The sequence below is a fragment of the Oryza sativa genome, chromosome 10, assembly GCF_034140825.1.
Source record: "Oryza sativa Japonica Group chromosome 10, ASM3414082v1".
Classification (NCBI taxonomy): Eukaryota; Viridiplantae; Streptophyta; class Magnoliopsida; order Poales; family Poaceae; genus Oryza; species Oryza sativa.
The window spans coordinates 19,028,486-19,048,522 of record NC_089044.1 but is presented as its reverse complement, the minus strand read 5'-3'; the positions used below and the strand labels follow the sequence as shown (position 1 = coordinate 19,048,522).

Sequence of the window (20,037 nt, the reverse complement as noted above, 5' to 3'; positions counted from 1 at the left end):
TTAAAAAAATAACACTAGAATGGATAACAGGAAATTACCTGGTTTGGAGCGTGGGCGGGGAAGATTGACAGTTGTGTCCCTGCCAACTGCCCTATGCAGTTAAAGTTATTTCTGATCGAGGAGGCTGGAAAATCTGAAATTTCAAACCAAAATATTGAATCTTGGTTATAATTTCTGTGAACTTTTGAGGGTATTTTGGTATCAGGTAGGCTTTGCTATGCCTGTGTTCCTTTTCTCGGCTATGGAAACATGGTTGGCACATCACAAATGGATGTTATGCATCGTAAAAACATCGATAAGGCGCACATGAAGGGTTTGACACGGTGATCATCCTAGCAACTTGGGACATTTGGAAAGAATGTAACATTTGGAGAGACAGCTCGCGACGCGGTGGAAGAGACTATACTCTATCACTCAGCCAGAGCGCCGATATAGCGCAACCACCGTGGCTAAAAGTCACTTGAATTGGATGACGCGAGAATATAGACTTGGCTGTGTCCGGATGCTTGAGTTCCCAACTCTAACAGTGCGCACGGAAAACGGAGCGGTCCATTAGCACATGATTAATTAAGTATTAGTTATTTTTTTAAAAAAATGGATCAATATGATTTTTTTAAGCAACTTACGTATAGAAACTTTTTTTTAAAAAAACGCACCATTTAATAGTTTGAAAAGCATGCGCGCAGAAAATAAAAGGAGAGTGTTGAAAACTTAGAGTTCCGAATACAGCCTTACCAAAGCCACCTTCATCCCTTCCTCTTTTCCGCTTTGTTATCTTTGTTCTCTTTTTTTTTTGTTGTTGTTTCTGAGTTCAAGTGATGTATAAACTTTCCAATCTTAATACAAAACACATAAGCCTTATACATATTTCTAAAAAGAATCATCATATATTCCTTGAGTGCAATATTGTCATTTCAATAATATAAACAATGTAATACGAGGAATATCCTTGAATTGTTAATGCCAGTTGTATTTTAAATACATACGAAATTCCGACAAGTAAAAGTGTTATTCAAGAATAGATAAACTTGTGATATTCCGTAATATATTGATCCATTGGTGGTGTTTATTGTATTCCATATGTCCATAGGTACGTTATAGTACTACGAAAGCTAGCTCATGTGTAAGCCGGTCAGCCCCTGTTTTCAACATGGCAAGCATTTGCAGACGGATGTCCTCCCAAGTTTTTAATCAGAATGTTGACAAAGAAGAATCTTGTATGACACGATCGATGTCTGATATATTTTCTCTCTTTTTTGAAAAAAAAAATCCTATCCTGGTCCTAAATAAACAATTTTTTTGTCAAGGCCTTATAAACGTAGGACATCAAAAATATTTGTACGAAAGACAAACTTATTACTGCAAAAATCCTACAAAATATAATGTATGCATTCCAACTTCCAAGTAATTTTGTCCTTGATAAGATCTCCAGAAGAATAACTTCAGGCCCATTTTCAGCATTTTGTCTATATTTTTCACGCTTATAGAAATACTTTTTTAAAAAAAATCAGTTCTAAACTATTTGTAAAGTTTATTTCTCAAACAATTAATTCATTACATTAATAAATAAATAACGGGATTGCTATATAGCATTCGAATGAAATTTGTAGATGAAATCATACAGATTTTGGACCATTGGATCCATGCCAAGATTCTTCTTAATAATCCAAAAGAAATTTGTTTCGCAATTCTTAACAAGTTTGTTGCAAGCTAGCGCGCATATCGCATATCCCCCTCCTCACTGGCGCCAGTAGCACGCGGTGGCTTCAAAGTTGGTCAGAGTCTCCCGCGATTCTAATTTGTTTAGCCTTTAAAAAAAAGGAAGATTTAAATTTGTTTAGTCTTCTCCTCCTCCAAAAACCCAGAAAAAACCTTCGCTTTCTCGCCTTAAATTATCGTATTGAAAACTGCTAGTACTAGCTTGTATACCTCTGCTCCTCGACGTGCCGAGACGGTCGCCTCCACGAGTCGCCGGTCGTGACGCGCGACGCCCAAATCAAGCGACGCCGCGCGCGAGCGCCTCCCAGAGAAATCCATTCCTTCCTCGATCGATCGATCGATCTGCCGCCGGCCGGAGGATCGCCGGGATCGCGAGTGTACGTTACACAGTTAGTTTGGTGGCATGCTGCCGCGGCGTCGGATGATGCCGCCGCGGCGCGCCGGGCGGCGGCGGCGGTGATCGCGATCACCACACCGCGTGGTGCGCGGCGCGGCGCGGTCGGGACGCCGCGATGCGCGCTGACGAGGATCGTCATGGTGGGCGACGTCGGGGAGACAACGAGTACGGCGGCGGCGGCGGCGGCGGGCAGGAGGAGGGCGGCGCAGGCGGCTGCTGCTCGTGCCTGCCACCGTTCTGCGGCGTGTGGGGCTCCAGGACGAAGCCGCGGCGGCGCCGGCGAAGGTTCAGGTTCAGGTTAAGGCTCATCAGGCTATCGTGGTTCTTCTCCTGGCCATGGCGGAAGAACAGCGGCAATAAGAAGAAGAAGACGACGGCGACGGCGACGAAGGAAGCGAAGGGGATGAAGAAGCGGATGCTACTCCTCCTCTCCTCGTCATCGTCGTCGGCGGCGTCGCCGCCGTCGCCGGCCAAGAAAGCGCTCGCCGCCGCCGCGTCCGTCTCGGCGGCGGCAGCCGGCAGCTTACTACTCCCCAAGGTACGCGCACACCCACGTCGTCAAACCAAAACATTACATTCGCCATGGTTTTCTCCAAAAAAACCATTCGCCATGGCCACGATCTCGAGCAGCTTGTGTATGTGGTGATCGATCATTAGCGTAAAATTTTCTGATCATTAGCGTGAATTTTTCTTACCTGCATAGCTTCGTCGACACGTTAATGTCGCAGTTCATTAGTGGGTAATTGCGTGGTTAGTAGTAGTAGTAACCGGGTAATAGTTAGTTAGTTAAACTGGCGGGAGACTAACGACGATGGGGATGCAGTGGGGCCCACCACGGCCACAGCCTGCGTGCTTGACCCACCAAACGCAGCCGGCGCGTGGAAGAAGCCGAAGGAAACTAGTCGCTGTTGTTGTTGCGAGGTTTTGGGCTGTGACATTCGGAGAAAAAATAACTCAAATTTGACTATAATATATAGCTGGTCACGTCACGTGTGTTGAAAAAAAGGAATAAAAGTTGAATTGTTTTTCATAGTCTTACGAGATTATTTTGAAAAAAAAAACTCGGGGATTTTAACTTTTCTGTTTACACATGGCATTCATGCAGCAATAGTGTACCTTGTGATTGTGTCAATGTCAGCTTCTGTTTAACCGTTTGTATCATTGTCGTTCATGCCATGCTGTCTCTTGCTGTTAAGATCTTTGTCATTCACTGAAACACTGAATATTAGTAGAGAAAATATTTTCATATTAAGTTCAATTTTATTTAGATTATTGAGTGGTTTATTGCTATGGATTATCTACTAAAATATAATGATAATTTAAATATTTTAATAAATAAACTTAATAGATAGCTTAATGTAAAATATTTTTACTACATTATTTTTTAAAAATATATTTTTTCAACGTGGGAAGCAAATAATCAGTTTCAATAGTATACTAGCGAATAAGGTGAAAAAGAACAATGATCGATGCAGGTCAAGTAGTAGCAAATCCATGATGAGTTCTGGAGTTTGGCGGTCCTACACCCCTACCATGATGGGCCAAATTTAATATTGTATCTCGTTGGAAATCTGGCTGGAATTGAAGCCTTTTCACCATTCAAAAACAAATTTTAAATTCTCGTTTTTCAAAAGCAGATTTTTAAATTATTGTGACACCATCAGCGCATCACACCCGCTGATTCACTAGCTGAGCTTATCTCAGGCAGCAGCAGCCAGCAGGTAGCTCAACTCCTGTGGCTAACTTTCTCCTAGTGCATTACATTTCGTCGAATAATTCGCGTGCAATCCTTGTCGTCATCGATGGCTCGTCGCCGTGATCCGCAGGTGGGCAGCTTCGCCGCCGACGGCGGCAAGAAGCAGAGGAAAAGCGGAAGCAAGTCGCTGCCGCAGCAGACGGTCACCGGCGGCGGCGGCGGCGGCGGCGGCGGCGACGCTGCAGCACCGGCCAAAGAGACGGCGCCGCCTGCCTGGCAACCGTGCCCGAGGCCGGCGCCCGGCGAGCTGGCCGGCGTGAAGAGAGCTCCGTCGAGAAGGCACGGCTCGTTCCGGCGCGAGCCGGGCGGCGGCGGCGGCGGCGGGGGCGGGCTGTGGACGATGGCGACCACGCTGGGAGTGATCGTGTTCTTCGGCCGCGTCACCGCGGTGGCCTTCCTCTGCTCGTGCCTGTACGCCGCGCGGTTCGTCCGGGCGCAGGCCGCCGCCGCCGCCGCTGCCAAGGGCAAAGGCAGCGGCGGGAGTGGGAGGTTCGGCGAGCCGGCGGCGGAGGAGAGGCCGGCGGTGGTGGAGGTGTGCACGGAGGAGCACAAGAAGAAGGTGGTGATGGAAGGTTTGCTGGACAGAGGCGGCAAGAGGCTCTCCTCCCGGTTTTTGTAAATAATCATCATCACCGGCCGTTGATGTTGTAAATGATTTTTCTTTTTTTTTGTCCCTTTTTGTATGGCTTCTTTGTTTTGTTTTTTTTTCTTTCTTGGTTAAATTGCTATATGTGACAAGAGAAATTGGGTATACTAGGGAAAGAAGAGAAGAAAAATGATTGAGTTCGGTTTTGGTTAATTATGGTTTGAATTGCTTGCATTTGTGATAGGAGTACAGAGATCTTTTAGGGTTAATTTCTACTGGAAAAACACCTTTGACGTAGCGGTAAGAGTCATTAGTGCATTCATCACGCTATTTATTCATATCACACTAGTTCAAATGTACTGGCAGTTGTACTTGTAGATGCGAGTACGCTCACGATAGAAATGTTATGAGATTCACAGGTTTGTGAGTTTGTCCCAGACTCGCATATCTCCGTATGTTGGCTATGTACTTACATACACACGCGTGTATCGTGATCAATAAAATCGGGGGGAAAATATGCTAAGATGACGGTGGCTTCAAAACCTGTCATTTTCAGCATATAACTCTGGCAAAAATTTTCATTTATGAAACTACGGTGAACTCCGGCGAGGAACAAACAAAACCAAACTAGACTACTAAAGCCTGAAGCCTACCGTACAGGACTACTCCCTTCGCTGGCTTTTTCACATTTTGGTTCTTTTGAAAAACTTATTTCGCATACAGACCCCTAAAAAAACTTATCCCAGAAATGATCCTTTTTGGGACGTCAGAGTGGCTAGCGTCGTCGTGCAACTGGACGGCGCCAGCCTCTCTGGCGCCGTCCCCCTGCCGACGTGGCAGGGCGATGCTGAGGTGGCTAGGGGGAGCGCGCCAGAGTGGCTGGCACCGCCCCAGGGAGGAGGGCGCCAGCATGGCTGGCGTCGCCCCCCTCCCCACCCCTCACCTCCATTCATGTTTCTCTGTATGGAGTTGCAACGGTGTCATTTTTTTTATTTTTTCGGATGTTTTTTCACACTTAGGATCACGATACAGCCAACCACAAAAAAAATTTAAACTCGAACTACCACTTAGCTAAGTCTGAAAATAGCTAACATACCGCTTAATTAGTCTACTTTGCACCTTCAGTAAAATTAGACCATAACTCCTTTAGTAAAACCCTTTGATCAGCATGTTAAACATAGGAGAGATCCTTTAGTAAATTAGACTATATGAAATTACTTAATCTAATTCAAAATATAACCACATGAAATGATAGCCATAAGTTAAACAGTATAGAGAGATGCAATTTTTTATTTTTATTTCATTTTTTTGATATTTTTTCACACTTAGGAGAACATAGGAACCAACCATATAAAAAATAAACTCAAACGGACAAAATATGTGACTCGTAGAATTTTCCAAAACTCTACCGAAACAGACAAAATATGCCATTTATTGAAATAGGCGTAACTTTCTCATACGGACTCGGAATCAGGCAAATAATATATCCACGGATATCTACAGAAAAAGTTACACCCGATTCTCCCCGCTTTGCCGGGTTCAGCGATATTACAACCTCCAAATTCCACTTGCAAGATTGTGTTTTCGAGAAGAGAAGTTTTTCGGTAGAGCTTTGAAAAATTCCACAGGCCACATATTTCGTCTGTTTGAGTTTATTTTTTATATGGTTGGTTCTTGTGAGTTCCTAAGTGTGAAAAAAATATCAAAAAAATAAAATAAAAATAAAAAAGTTGCACATATCTCTCTGCACTAGTTCGGAGAGAGAGGAGAGGAGAGAAAAAATTCTACAGGTCACATATTACGTCCATTTGAGTTTATTTTTTCTATGGTTGGTTCTTATGTTCCCTAAGCGTGAAAAAAAATATCAAAAAAATAAAAGAAAAATAAAAAATTTCGGGGGGGGGGGGGCGCCAGCCACTCTGGCGCGCTCCCCCTAGTCACCTCAGCATCGCCCCGCCACGTCGGCAGGGGGACGGCGCCAAAGAGGTTGGCGCCGTTGGACGATGGCGCCAGCCACTCTGGCGCCCCAAAAAGGACCATTTCTGGGATAAGTTTTTTCAGGGGTCTATTTGCAAAATAAGTTTTTCAAAAGGACCAAAATGTGAAAAATCCAGACTCCCTTCGTTTCAAGTTATAAGACAATCGAAGTCAAACTGTTTTAAGTTTGACTAAGTTTATAGACAAATATAGTAATATTTATACTACTAAATTAGTTTCATTAAATAAATAATTCAATATATTTTCATAATAAGTTTGTCTTGATTTGAAAATATTTTTTTCTACAAACTTGGTCAAACTAAAAGCTAGGATGGACAGAAAAAAACCGAACCAAAAAGATCGAAACCGAGACCGAAAAATTCAGTCATCAATTCGGTCCTAGGTAGTGAAAGACCGAATTTTGTCTAAATGCAACCTACAATCCACTAGTTCAATAGGATTAAACTCTAATTTTCACATCCCTACTTCTTCTAGGTATGCAACCTAATAAGAATCTTTACTCATAAGTGCTTACGATTTTTTTGGGTGATTTTTGTATTGAAAATTTCCATTATTTCTTTGCATATATGAAAATGTTGTTGAATTTCGGTCAGGACCGAGACCGAATTTGTCGGTCCTGATATTTTTACGTTGAAATTCGGTCTTCACTTTTCAAATACCGAAAGACCGAAGACCAAAATTTTCGGTCAGACCGAATGCGCACCTATACTAAAAGCAGTTTGACTTTGACCAAAGTCAAAACATCTTATAACTTGAAACGGAGGGAGTAGTATTTTGCCCAAGGATGAATTTTGCCCCCCATATTTGAATTAAAAAATATATATAGTGTCAACTTTTGCAGAACATTTTATCTTCATATCCATTAAGTGTACTATTTAGACTACCAAGTGCTTTCTCTAAGACGTATCTTTAATCTCTCCAAACACTGAAGCACAATAAAACATATATAGAGAGAGCACCTCGGAAACCTTGAAGTTGGATAAGAGAAAAGTAGCCAGGTATGTCCCTGAATCTTGGGGCGATACATCGTGGAATATTGGAAACTCGACAACAATGTATCCAGGTAATGCAAGGTAGTATACCATAGGGATCTTCTTCCCCAAAATAACATAGGATCAGTGACAGTCTGGAGCATCGAGCTTTTCAGAAATATTTTCGTCGCATCTCACTTTGGGAGGGAAGTAGCTCGCATTAGCTAGTCGCAATCGTTAACTGGCATATTGGCCCATGTCTCAATGATGCTTTGCTAAGTCTTGCATATACAGATCTTGAGTTCTTGAAGCTTGTGAAGCATCATCAAGGATGCTGAATCCTGAGCACTCTTTTTGTCAGTACGTCGCTCACCTTGAAATGTAATGGTTGTTGCGTCAGGTATGTGCAAGGTGATTGTCGAAACAAAGCTATTGAAGTTTGTTGTTGTCGCCCCATCCATAACAATAGGAGTCCTGTTGCAGCAACCACGTGCATCAATCAAGACATCATGAAGATCGTTTGAGTTTATTCAAGTTTTGCATTTCTTGAAAGAATTTCTTGGTATTCCTGTACATACCTGAACCTTTGTTCCACAAATTCGAATTCTGGCATTGGCCACTGCAAAATCTTGCATAGCTTGAAAAGCGCACTTCGAGGTCCACCTTTCTCCATTTTGAGTGGAAGCACAACTGAAAACATTTCGAATGGCATATGGTTTCAGTAGAATTTACCTAAATTTTAGTACTTCCTGTTTGACAGGTGCAAGCCAGCAAGCAACAATTGAACCAAAAGACAATAAATAATGCGCAAACCTTCTTTCTTTACTGAGGAAAGACCTTCTAGGATATGATAGTCATTCAAATCAGAATAACTGAGTTGTGTTCCTGACTACACAACATCAAATATATTATTCAGAATAAGTTCAATACTTTGATAAGGCGTTTGGTGGAGTGCTGTCTAGAATCTTACACTTGTCAAGTCAAACTGAAGATCTGAAGTCACGATATCCAGCTGTTTAGCCTTGGACAAACATTGTTTAATTGAAAGACCCTGTTGCTGCTTCAAAATCGAACATCAGTTTGTAGGATAAATAAGCATCTATTTTCAAACTAGCAATATGAACACCTCAAGGCTCAAGGTGTACTTGGGCTGCCATTCAACCGGCCAATCAATTACACTACGAGGCACTAGCCAACCCCATATGTGTGTACACTTTTTGTTTCTTCTTACAAATTCTTACCTTAAGATCTGCCAAAATACGAGATGCTGCTTTTGCCTTTGCCCTCTTTTTGTTTCTGTCATGCCCTTGTGCTACCAGCAGCTCATCTCGTAGTTGCAGTGACATCTCTATAATTACTTCTTCTCCTTTACTGGTGCATTTTGAATTTAAGAAGCAACCAATGTGACTGCATAGCTCCAGCAACTCACGGTAAGGTGGCAATGCAAGCTTATCAGGTGTAATCAGTGGAGAAAGCAATGGCTCGAAAATCTCCCAAACCATGTCAACATTAAAATCGGTGTCTATAAATACTGCACCAGCGATGCTTTCCATAATGTCACCAAGAACCTGTAAAACACAGAACAAAATTAGGTTGATAACATGTAATCATAATATTGTCTGGTGATACACTCCGCAAAGCTAAGTATTGAGAATTAGACATTAAAGAGAGAGAGAAAACACATAACTTGAAACTAGGCTATCAAGACTATGAACAAAGAATACTGCATCTAACCTTAGGTACTTTACATGTAGTATGTTGAAGGAATTCACTCTCTTTCCCTTGACACTCCAAATTTGACCTGACATATTCAGTAATTTGCTCCAAAAGTATTCCGGATCCATGTTGTAGATGACTGTGAATGTTGTTTCTTACAACTGCTTGTGCAAAATTCTCATTACTAACCAAAGCGGAGCGTAAATCCGTTAATTCTCCAGGATCAACATCAGTATGAGTAGCATAGAGATGACGTGTAAGAAGTAGATCCAGCACAGAATCACCAAGAAATTCAAGACGCTGAATAGAAAGCAGATAAGAAAAAAAAAAGAGGGGGGCACAAAACTTTTGATTCTAACACAAAACATAATTACTCTGTTGCACTAACCTGGTAACAGTAATCAACACCTAATTCCTGCAGAGATGGATGAGTTATGGCTTCCAAAAGAAGGCCCTTGACTGAGAAGTTGTACTTCAGTTTTGCTTCCAGTTCCTCAATGTCATTTATTTTTGATAAGGAGCATAAATGAGATGCATTGAACTTCACTTCCTGCAATAGCTTCATATCACATTTGATATCGATTCCAAACCACCTCATAACCCAAAGTGCAGCAGCAATGCCACCACCAACATAATATGCTCCAACCAGTGCTTCAACACAATCAGATATTGTTTTTGAGCACATCCACCTATGACCTCTGTCACATGGTTTTCCCACAAAAAAAGATGGGTCATCTCGGATATACCTTCTATGAGAAGGAACAAATGCAGTCTCGATTCCACAGTTACAAGGAAAAGGGCGCAACGATATCTGTCCAGGAGCAACCCAACGCCGTGGGTCAAAAGCATTATCACGTACATAACCCTGAAAGTATGATAAAAAAAAATCTGTAAACATAAGCAAAGCTCACAAAAAAAAGCACAAGAATTAGAAAATATTCTTGAATATATATATTGCCCAAGCCTATGATGTGACTATGAAACTAAAGATTGATAGAACAGTAAGTAAAGCATAGGCATTCAAAGAAAGTTATGAAAGGAACAATGTGAAAGGAGCAATCATGGCAAACATATGACCACCAGTGCATTTATGCAAAAATCAAAGCTAAAAATAGAAGCAAATACTTGCTACACAATGTGCATATACAATCCGTAGTCTCTCATGCTCAAGTAGGTGAATTGCCCATACCAAATTAAGTAACTTAAAAAATTTATTTGTACAACAACAGAAATATTGCAAACTTCAGGAAGTTGAAACCATGTAAATGCATTTAGGGGTGTAAATCATCTACCTGCAACGACCGCCATATTCCATGTTTATGAAGTGTAGCATTGCAGACAGCCTTGGATCTCATATCAGAGAGCTGACCTTCATGTTTCATAGGATACCTTAGGAAAAGGTCACATCCTACCACATACTTTAGCACGGAGTCTCCTAACAGCTCTAAACGCTCCAGAGAAAATGTCTCACAGCATCTTAAAGTTGTTATAGCTTCCAAAATCTAACATGAAAAATATACCAAATTATTGATAAATGCATAGTCATCCTTAGCAAATAAAAATGTTGAAAGAGAACAAACCAAAGTGACTGGTATGTGTTGATTGTAACCAATTTCTCTGCGAAGCTGGCTGGCTAGCATAAGTGACTGAAGCCGATGTATTACAGAAGGGAGTAAATAAAATGACTTCAGAATATCAGTTGTTACATCGAGATGGATAAGTAGTTCAGGTGGAACCCGAGCATGAATTTGTTCTTTTTCCATGAGCAGAGGTTTGCCAGTGGAGCCATCTGCCATAGGTCATATGGAATTTCATGTCAAATAAGACCCAAAGTACTGTACCTGCTATCTTGCATATCATTATACTAGAAGTGAAGATATGCTGAGTGTGGCGCAGGCTCGCAGCTGTATCTTGCATTTTTTTCTCTTGAATGCACAGGAGAACTGCTCATCATTATATTGAGAAGGAAAAGAAAAAGGTCCCAATGGACTACAACACCAAGAGACCACCAAAAACACACACCCCCAAAAGGGAACTAACACACTGAAATCTACAAAAAAATCAACAGCAAACGACCACTGTTACGATGGTACAGGTGTCAAGGCCATAAGATGCTAAGCCCTTTTGTGCCAGCCACGCTATATTGGCCGTGTGCATTCACCTTATGATGCAGAGGCCGGGCGCTGCCCATTATCTAAAAAAAAAACCACTAGAGCCATTGATTCAGTCCTGTTGCTTGGGATACAGTAATAATAAGGGTGGACAGTCATATTGATTTGCAGTTCTCGAAATAGTAAGAGGCCTACAAATTTAGTGTACTTTCGGACAAAGGGTAACAAAAGAAGGACTCTACTGCTCTATGAGGTGGATTGATGATGCAAAAGAAAAGGTATATGCTGGAAAAGAAATGTGGCTCAACTGCATGAATGGATGAATGCAATAGTTCCACTATCAATAATTAGTATGCATTAATCAAATTGTGTGCAGAAAATAAAGTAATTAAGGACTCCTATTGCTGGTTTTGACACAATGACACTACATCGATTTATTAAGGAAATTACCCTGCTCATGTAGAAAGCAAATATAGTTTATTACAAAGTTCCTGTTGGGATACCAGCATAACCTGAAGCGCACACAAAAGGAAATGGAAAAATAAAGGAGAGGATTCCATGTTTTGTGTCATGTACTATAATTTATTTGATAATTTTTTAGTAGTACCATATGGTTGTATTAAGAAAACACAAAAAAGTAGTATTAAATTTGTTTCTTTGCCATCTTTTTTTTTCTCAAACAGTTTCTTTGCTATCTCATTGAACTGATTCATCTATCCAAAATAATACAGGTGGCCAAACATGTTAAATTAAGTCAACATCAAGAATATAATGTTAGCATTCAAGCCTTTTTTCGGATAGATTTTTTCACTTAAGTTATTCCAACTGCTGGCCATGTAGTTCCTGGCCAAAAGAGGGTGAGCATAGAACAGCATGTTGGAGTAACAATCACTAGTGTATGTCAATAAATGAAAAGTTGAGGTCTAGTATTTAACCAAAACTAAAGATAAAAGACACAATTTGTGCTCTTATCCCAATGAAATTTGCAAGGCATGGATATCAGGTGCAGTGAGCCCACACTCAGCTAAAACTTTCCATTAACAGAGGTAAAGGTTACTAGAGTAGGGTGTGTATCCAGTACCTAGATACTTCAATTTTGAAAAGAGAAGATTGTGTGCATTGTGGCTTTGCTTTAACAGCAATAGTGGTTGTTCTGGATGTTGAATAATAATACCATACCTACAATGAAGTGAAGAAAGAAAGTTCATCAGGACACATACAAGAGCAGAGCAGTACTAGAAATAAATATATATATAAAAAAGAGGAAGTACTTTTGATGGTAATAGTCCACAAATGAAGTAAAAGGTGAGGCTTTCCCCTTACACATCTCATCAAACGAGTCCTCTGCAGTTGTGTCTAAGATCAAATCAAGAACAGTGTATATCCTTCCTGTATGCAGTGATAGCACGACTGAATCTTTGATGCTGGAACAATGAAGAGACTTATTGGCCAGATGAATAATTTCTTCTTGGCCCCCTCTTCTTTTTTGTGGAATACAATTTACAGGAATGACATTTTCATCTCCTTGATACGAACTCCACAACTGCTCAACTGCACCAGCACAAGATTCAATTGCTTCCCAGTGTATGCTTAGGTCATCCTGGATATATGAAGAATCCCTCAAAGGTAAAAGCAAGTACATGCTTTCCGTGTTCCACTGTATTTCATGACCCTTTTTGAAAATAAAATCCCTTTGTGCTCCACTTTTTCGAGAACCATGAAATAATCTACCAAAGATTCCATTGAAAAAGAATTCTTGGAACAATTTCCCTTTACCTAACTGAAGAAACAAGAAAGATGAGTCACAGATATAAAAACTATATGGAATTTTAGCAACGAGAATGTCAATAAGCCACTAATTCTTGAACTACCTGCTTTTTGTTTAGTTGAACTTTTCCGCGAGGAGTTACAGTGGTGTAGACCATTTTATTAGGGATCAGGAACAGATCCATTTTTGAGGGTGCCACATCATCATCAAGTTCTGGTTCCATTAAGAGAACAAACCCAGCATAGTTTTCACCCTCTTGGTCACAAAGAAAATCAATTCTGTAAGTATTCAGTGTAATATTTTCACTGTCATGAATCCAAGTTCCTGATAAAGCAAGAACACATGTAGTACCATGAAGCTCCTTCCTTTTAGTTGTTCCTGCAAAAATAGGAAAGAGAATGGAAAATTAGTGATCATGTACAATAGGAGAAACACTCATATCTGTTGGAAAATTTCAATATATGGGAAGATTAGGGTTGCTGTTTAAAACTTTCAATTGCCATACTACAGTATGCGGGAACCTCTCAAACAAATGATAAAGTAACAAAATGAAGGGAGAGTAACTACGTAATTGCAAGATCAACAGAGTTCAAGCATCAGGAGGTATTTGCTCCAACAAACATGTCCAAAAATAAAACACCATATGTGTAGAGTATCTCTATAAATAGCTACATTGCAAAGGAAACGTAAAGAGACAGCCGAGGTAGTTCTAGTTTTACAATTTTCAGTGTTGTATGGCAACCCAGATCTGTTCTGAAGAACCATAGTATTGTACTATTGTATAGTTTATAAAATATACCAGTGCTACAGCGTAGAAAAATATATGAAGTGATGGGTGTATCCAAGAAATATAATATAAGCAAAACTGCAACATTACACTCATACCTGGTCCAGATATGCATTTTTCATCTGCTGTAGTGAAATCTGTATCCATAGGTTCTTCAGTCAAAGGTACAAGATGATCATTAAGTTCTCCCAGTTGATGCAATTTCTTGCAGGCCTCTAGGGATACAAGCTGCTTGGATAAATTACTTGAACTGCTTAAAGGGCCAACTATACTTTGAAATGCTGCATTTCGAGGTAGCGTCAATGTGCATTTGAATAATCCATCTTCAATGGTCACCTCAAAGGAAGGCTTTGGCATGAAATACCTGCAGAAGGATGTTACCATGAAGTACCACTTTAATGAAATGGAACTAGGACAGCAAATCATGCCTAGGGAAGTAGCAGGGATGTTTTTTTGTCTATGTGTGATTTGAATCTAACCAGCTATCCATGCATCTGGTGTCAAGCAGTATATCAATAAATCTTAAGGATACCATCAATGATTCATGCATAAGTTGCAATGTTAATCAGCAGGAAAGGAAGAAGAGATACTCACTGAAGCACAAGCAACTCATAAAACAACGAGAGTTATAAATACTAGAGTGTTAAGTGTACCTATCTTTAGGAAGCTTCTCACAGTATTTACGAATTAGGTTGACACAGCAATCTGCGGTTATAGTTGCTCCAGTTGACTGAACTTGGTAGGTGTACATCCCTTGGATAGACAAGTCATAGGATAAAGCATTGGGGTGTCTATAGAGTGCACAGTTTTTAACATAGTAACCAGTCTGTATCATACGAAATATGTGTTCTTGCTGCTGCAAGTTTCCCCTGAAAATCCATATATGAAAGATCAACAAGCGAAAAAAATGGCATAAAAATTTATGCCAATTATTAAACACGGGCATACTTTTTTTCTACTGAGATAGGTAGGATTAAGCAATTTTGGGCCTAGGAGCTCAGACTGTTCACAAATACATAATTGCGTAGCTTGGATCTAACTTATACACATAAAATGTGGAAAATGAATTTAGGTTAGAAAAAATTGACTATCTCTGTCACAGGGTAACTTAATTTCAAGTGTGATGATTCACCTCTCAATCATAAGAATAAATTCCGAGTTGTTCCTTCTAGCACGACCACGAGATTGGACATAGCTACAAACAGTTCTGGGTAGGTCGAAGCGTATCACACAAGAACAGTTAGGTACATCGACGCCCTCTTCAGTCACATCTGTTGTAAAAAGCAAGTTCACCTAGAAATTGATGTGAAGTTAATGTAACATTTGAAAGACTGTTTGAATCAAATTTACAATAGCATCTCATACCTTTCCAGCTCGGAACAAATCCAAAGTAAATCTCTGAACTGCTGGACTCAGAGCATCTTTTGATGTACTCCCTCCAGTCAAGTAAGAAATTGAAAAACAAGAGAAGTTAACAATTCCTCTCATAAACCTTTCGACGGCTTTAGCTGTTATAATTCTGTCTACGAAAATTAGGCAAAGCACTTCATTTGATGACCTGTAGAGAAAACACATGGCTGTATTATTTTTGGCCAACAAAAGACCAAAAGTAGGTGAAACTAAACATCTTGAGTAGAATACTAGGGTATTACCCAAACGATTTGAAGATGTTGATTAGCGTATTCACTTTTGAAGAAATGTATCCCCTTTTAGTTAATTCCTCAGAACCAGATTCTGATTTCATTAGTTCACCATATCCTGTCATGCAATTGCATCAGCAGAATTAGAGAAGGCAACTATCAATGCACGAAAGTAGAAAAAGGAACACATACAGAGAAACAATAGCTGTGGCACAGAGACTACCAACTGCAATCTAAGTGGCTATAGAGGTTAGAGTCAATCTCCTCTGTCTTTTTGGTTGAGTGCTTCTAACTACCTACTGGAAACTGCTTCAAAGCTCACTTCTTTTTTGCCAAACCGGCAGAAGCCCGCTGACCAGATCTTATCATAAGGGGCAAAGATTAACGTCAAAGGTGATAGCCCTCTCAGCTAGCAGCCAACTCCACAAATTAGCTAGCAGCACCCAGCGAACTACATCAACTTCATAGTTCACTTCTATAGAGCATGCAAATTAGGAGGGTGTGTAGAAGCATGTGTTTCTCTTCTTATTCTGAGAATAACGTACAAAAAACAGACAACTAAACTAATAAGATTCAGGGAATCTTTTACTGGAGGGCATAAGCTAAACAGAAAGAACATAATGCAATCCTAGTTGGATTTGCAAATTGTGTCATTACCTAATCCATACAGATAAAAGAAAGATACTCACTGCATCATTTTTGCTTATGCAGTTAATTCAAGATAACAACTAAAGGGTGCACTATACCTTGTGGAAGAATTTCCTCTATTAGACTTAAAGCTTCTTTAAAATAAGACATATGTAAGCACAAGCTAGCTTTAGAAAAAATGCAGTCTTCAGAATCACATAATGGCTTAACGCTTTCAATATGTATTTTGACTACCTGTTAAGAAAACAATTTAAGTTAGTATAAGCATTTTACACTATACTTGAAGTCCTTATGGATAACAGGTTTTTTAGTACCAATACACCGTTTCCACTTCCAGAAAAGAACAAAGCACTCTTTCATAACAGAAGACAAACAGTTGCAGCACACGTGATGTTACGGAAAAATAATGGCAAAGATACTATAGCTGTCACAGGCAAGGTCATGCAAAGCAGCTTATGTTCTTAGGTACTTGAACTTGTGCCAATCTTTACTAGTTAAAGTGAATGGTTCCTATGAAAAGAATTCACCAAATATTCTTTTGATTTATCAGTTCGGCATGCGCAATATTTTATATATTTGCAAAAAGGTTAAAAATCATTTCAATAAGACTGGAATTTATGTAGGTATAACTAGTAAACAAACAAGGCCGATATGAAATGTCAAAGTTATGTGACTCTTCAGAAAAGTTTTCTTTACATAGAACTGATTATATAATACTGATTGGATAATGCAATACCTCAGAGGTGATAATTGGACCAAGATCGTTTAGGCTGTACAATATTTTCCCATGGTATCTGGACAAGCTCTTTCTTGAAGTCTCTAGGATATTATCGGTGTCTTTAAATTTATTAGATGGCGATTCTTGAAGACCAACCAACAAAGAATCAAACTGCCCAACAGTACAAAATTTAAACAAATATACATGCAAAAAGAAAGTTACAGGGAGCTGTAGGTTTTGGTACTCCAAATTATATATGTATTTTAATAATAAGCTCAAATGTATTTCAGTTAAATCACCTCATCAGAAAATATCTGAAGCTTTGATTTCAGATTATCAAAATCAACCATGTAAGCATCATAGTATTTGTTCACAATTGTTGTAGGAGGGGAAAAGCTCTCAAGCTCATTTCGATCTTCTACGATGTATATCTGCAATAGCATGTAACATATGACAGGCTATTTGTTACTGGAAAGTTGTTTTCTTAAAATTCAATAAATCCAAAGCTTGTCAGCTTGAGATAACCTTGGCATCCAAGGTTAGTTCTAGTTGAGAAATGTGTGCTTCACAATTGTGTAGTGTGGAAGCACCTGAAAAAATGGAGGGTTGTAATAGATTATGAGCCAGCAAATCCGAACAATATTAGAAATTCATAATTTCAATGAAATTATTCTACAACAGGAAACTGTTTCAATTTAATGAACTGATTGAATGTGCTCTCCAGTAATATGAGTAGAAGCATTGAATAGATTAAATTGGGACAACCTTTTCTTTAAAAAAATATACATGAGTATGTGTATCATTTCATTAAGAAGGAATAAAAACGGGGAAGAGACTAGAATGCCTTTCTCCCCAAAAACACCTACGAAAAAACTACTTACAAAACAAAAGGCTCACACGACCTAACCTTACCCAACCAGGGTAAGCGACCCTCTAAGGAACTCGCCTTTTAGTGGACAACTAAGTCAAACACGCAAACTGTGATGCCCAATCATCAAAATTTGAAATAGGATGCAATCTACAGTTGGCAGGCAGAGAGGTATTCCATGTAGAATTATGAAGCAAGAGAAAGAATCATACTTCCAGAAATGTATTGTCTTGTTATGAAGAAGGCAAAAGCACTCAAATACATCACATGAGTTTTTGACAGTACATGGCAGTTGGGGCATTCTTCAAAAAGGAAGATAATAACAGTCACACGACATGCTTATTTTAATAACAAAGCTAAAACACATTTTCTGAAACTATTGATCAATGAAATATACACAGGGTTAAAAGCACGTGACTATTTTCGTTACAAAAAAGCACATGATTGTCGTGTGTAGAATTCTTGCCTTTAGTAGCAACGGGGGAGGCTGTCATTCCAAATACATCTGGCCTCCACTGAGACCCAAAATAAAATTCCTTTGGAACTCAAGAGAGACATAAAACAAAAGCAAATTTGCCATGTCAGATTATTAAAACAAATACTGTTATCCTAAGCAACTTTCTGTAATAACAAAAACTGCAAGCCAAAGCTTATCTACCAATGTTGTCAAAGCAAAAGACAGATCCCCAAATTTCTATTACCTTCATTATTCGTGCATATGGATGGCTTCCACAAGCACGATGACATTCATCAAATATTAGCAAGCTCACTGCACTCATTGTCAGAAAAGCATGCCGCAGAGCATCCAACAGTATCTGTGGCGTCATAACAACGATCTGAAACACAAAAGGCATGCATCGCTCAAATGTCAGCGTAAACACGTATTTCCGATCCAAGTTAGCAATGGCATGCGTAAGCCCAATTCAGTAGCTGTAATTAAGTCCGATAGGTACTAACATAGCAAGGATCTAAGAAATTGAACCCCAAAGTTACAGAACTTCAGCTACTTTGAACAAAGTGGCGTAGGACTGCAATATCCCTCAGATTCAGACCAGCATCTCAATCTAGGAAATGACAACACATGAAAGAAAATTCATCTTGAACCAGAGTGCTAAATCAGCTAGTATTTCATATGCACGCCCCTTCAGAAAACATCAAGTTGATGACTCTCAAATTTATTAATGGGTAGGCTGGTAGCAACCTCAGCCTGCATCTGGCTTCAGTTGGTGGGCACGCCAAATGTGCCAATTCACAGTACATCGCAATCAAGCAAATCGCTGCCTCAAGCATAGCGCAGGAGCAGGTTCAGTAAACCCGGGCGCTTACCTCATTTCTCCCAACTTCCTCCTTCCAATGATCGGCGCCCCATTCGCCAACCCGCGATGCTCCAGAGCACATCATCACGTCGAGGTCAGTGTACTCACGAATCACCTCGAATTGCTACAGCACAAATGCAGAGCAACCAGCTCCCGATCAGAACACATCGTCCACACTCCATTTGTTCACATGTTGATGAAAAAAAAAAAGAAAAAGCAACCTGATGGACGAGGTGCACGGTGGGCGCGAGGAACACCACGATCCGCCGCGGCGCCTCCCCGGCGCGCACCCGGCGTGCGTGCTCGCGCGCGAGCATGACGGCGACCATGGTCTTCCCGGACCCCGTGTCGAGCACCGCGATGGTGTTCCCCCGCAGCGCCGCCTCGAACACCTCCACCTGGTACCTGCACGCACGCACGCACGCAGGCGGCGCCAACGAGGAGAGCAGCCAACATCAGCTAAGCTGCACTGACCAACTGGCTAGTGCGAGGGGTGGTATCAGCAGTCGGTCGAGACCCCCTCGGGCGGAGCTGCCTGTGGGGGCGGCAAGGCGGCGGCAGCGGAGGCGGGGGCGGGAGGACGGCAGCCTCGTCGTCGGCCATGGCGGCGGCGGCGGCGTTGGGAGGGTTCGGTGGTGGGGAGGCGCATGACGAGGTGGGTATAAATCGGCGGCGTGGCGGAGGTGAGTGGGAGAAGGCGAAGTGCGTGAGGCGGCGGTGAGAGGAGGCGGAGGAGAGTTGGTTGGCGCGGTGGAGGGCAGCGGCGGCCGTTGCAGAGATGTGAGGCGAGAGGCCGACATGTGGGCCCGTCATGTCAGAGGGCCGTTGCAGATCTTCTTCTCCCTGCTTTGGCTGGCCTGGTATACTGAAACTTTTCGCATGCAATATCATGCATTCATGCCCATTTGATGAATGAATCTCTCTATAGCATTTATATTCTTTTTTTTTTGTCTTTTCTAGAGAAGAAAAACTTGTTTGAAATTTTTTAGAGATTGTTTGCATTTCACTACGATGAACTGACAAAAATAACTGTCAGGT

General features: G+C 40.7%; 2 protein-coding genes across 2 annotated transcripts; one reads left to right on the top strand and one right to left on the bottom strand.

The window, feature by feature from the left end:
- The first annotated feature begins 1,918 nt into the window (after positions 1-1,918).
- LOC9268956 (uncharacterized) lies at positions 1,919-4,888 on the top strand. The gene is made up of 2 exons (XM_015757671.3): positions 1,919-2,654; positions 3,943-4,888. Exons 1-2 carry the CDS (start codon positions 2,232-2,234, stop codon positions 4,489-4,491), a joined length of 972 nt encoding a protein of 323 aa, XP_015613157.1. The 5' UTR covers positions 1,919-2,231; the 3' UTR covers positions 4,492-4,888.
- A 2,528-nt stretch (positions 4,889-7,416) lies between these two features.
- LOC4348944 (endoribonuclease Dicer homolog 3b) lies at positions 7,417-19,847 on the bottom strand. The gene is made up of 26 exons (XM_015757500.3): positions 19,517-19,847; positions 19,221-19,404; positions 19,010-19,123; positions 18,385-18,519; positions 18,150-18,219; positions 17,341-17,405; positions 17,115-17,246; positions 16,834-16,986; positions 16,196-16,331; positions 15,462-15,567; positions 15,175-15,367; positions 14,942-15,102; positions 14,463-14,678; positions 13,908-14,173; positions 13,126-13,400; positions 12,526-13,034; positions 12,336-12,433; positions 10,724-10,932; positions 10,436-10,645; positions 9,532-10,008; positions 9,162-9,443; positions 8,669-8,995; positions 8,398-8,487; positions 8,241-8,316; positions 8,006-8,117; positions 7,417-7,901 (listed from the first exon to the last, which is right to left on the bottom strand). Exons 1-26 carry the CDS (start codon positions 19,810-19,812, stop codon positions 7,703-7,705), a joined length of 5,091 nt encoding a protein of 1,696 aa, XP_015612986.3. The 5' UTR covers positions 19,813-19,847; the 3' UTR covers positions 7,417-7,702.
- Positions 19,848-20,037: the final 190 nt, after the last annotated feature.

Excerpts from the sequence above, each read along its gene's own strand:
- LOC9268956 (XM_015757671.3), top strand. The coding sequence starts at position 2,232 with ATGCGCGCTGACGAGGATCGTCATGGTGGGCGACGTCGGGGAGACAAC. Across the intron at positions 2,655-3,942 it reads GCAGCTTACTACTCCCCAAG|GTGGGCAGCTTCGCCGCCGA; the intron begins GTACGCGCACAC and ends CGTGATCCGCAG.
- LOC4348944 (XM_015757500.3), bottom strand. The coding sequence starts at position 19,812 with ATGACGGGCCCACATGTCGGCCTCTCGCCTCACATCTCTGCAACGGCC. Across the intron at positions 17,406-18,149 it reads CTCCCCCGTTGCTACTAAAG|GTGCTTCCACACTACACAAT; the intron begins GCAAGAATTCTA and ends CCATTTTTTCAG. Across the intron at positions 9,444-9,531 it reads GTGTTGATTACTGTTACCAG|CGTCTTGAATTTCTTGGTGA; the intron begins GTTAGTGCAACA and ends CTTTCTATTCAG.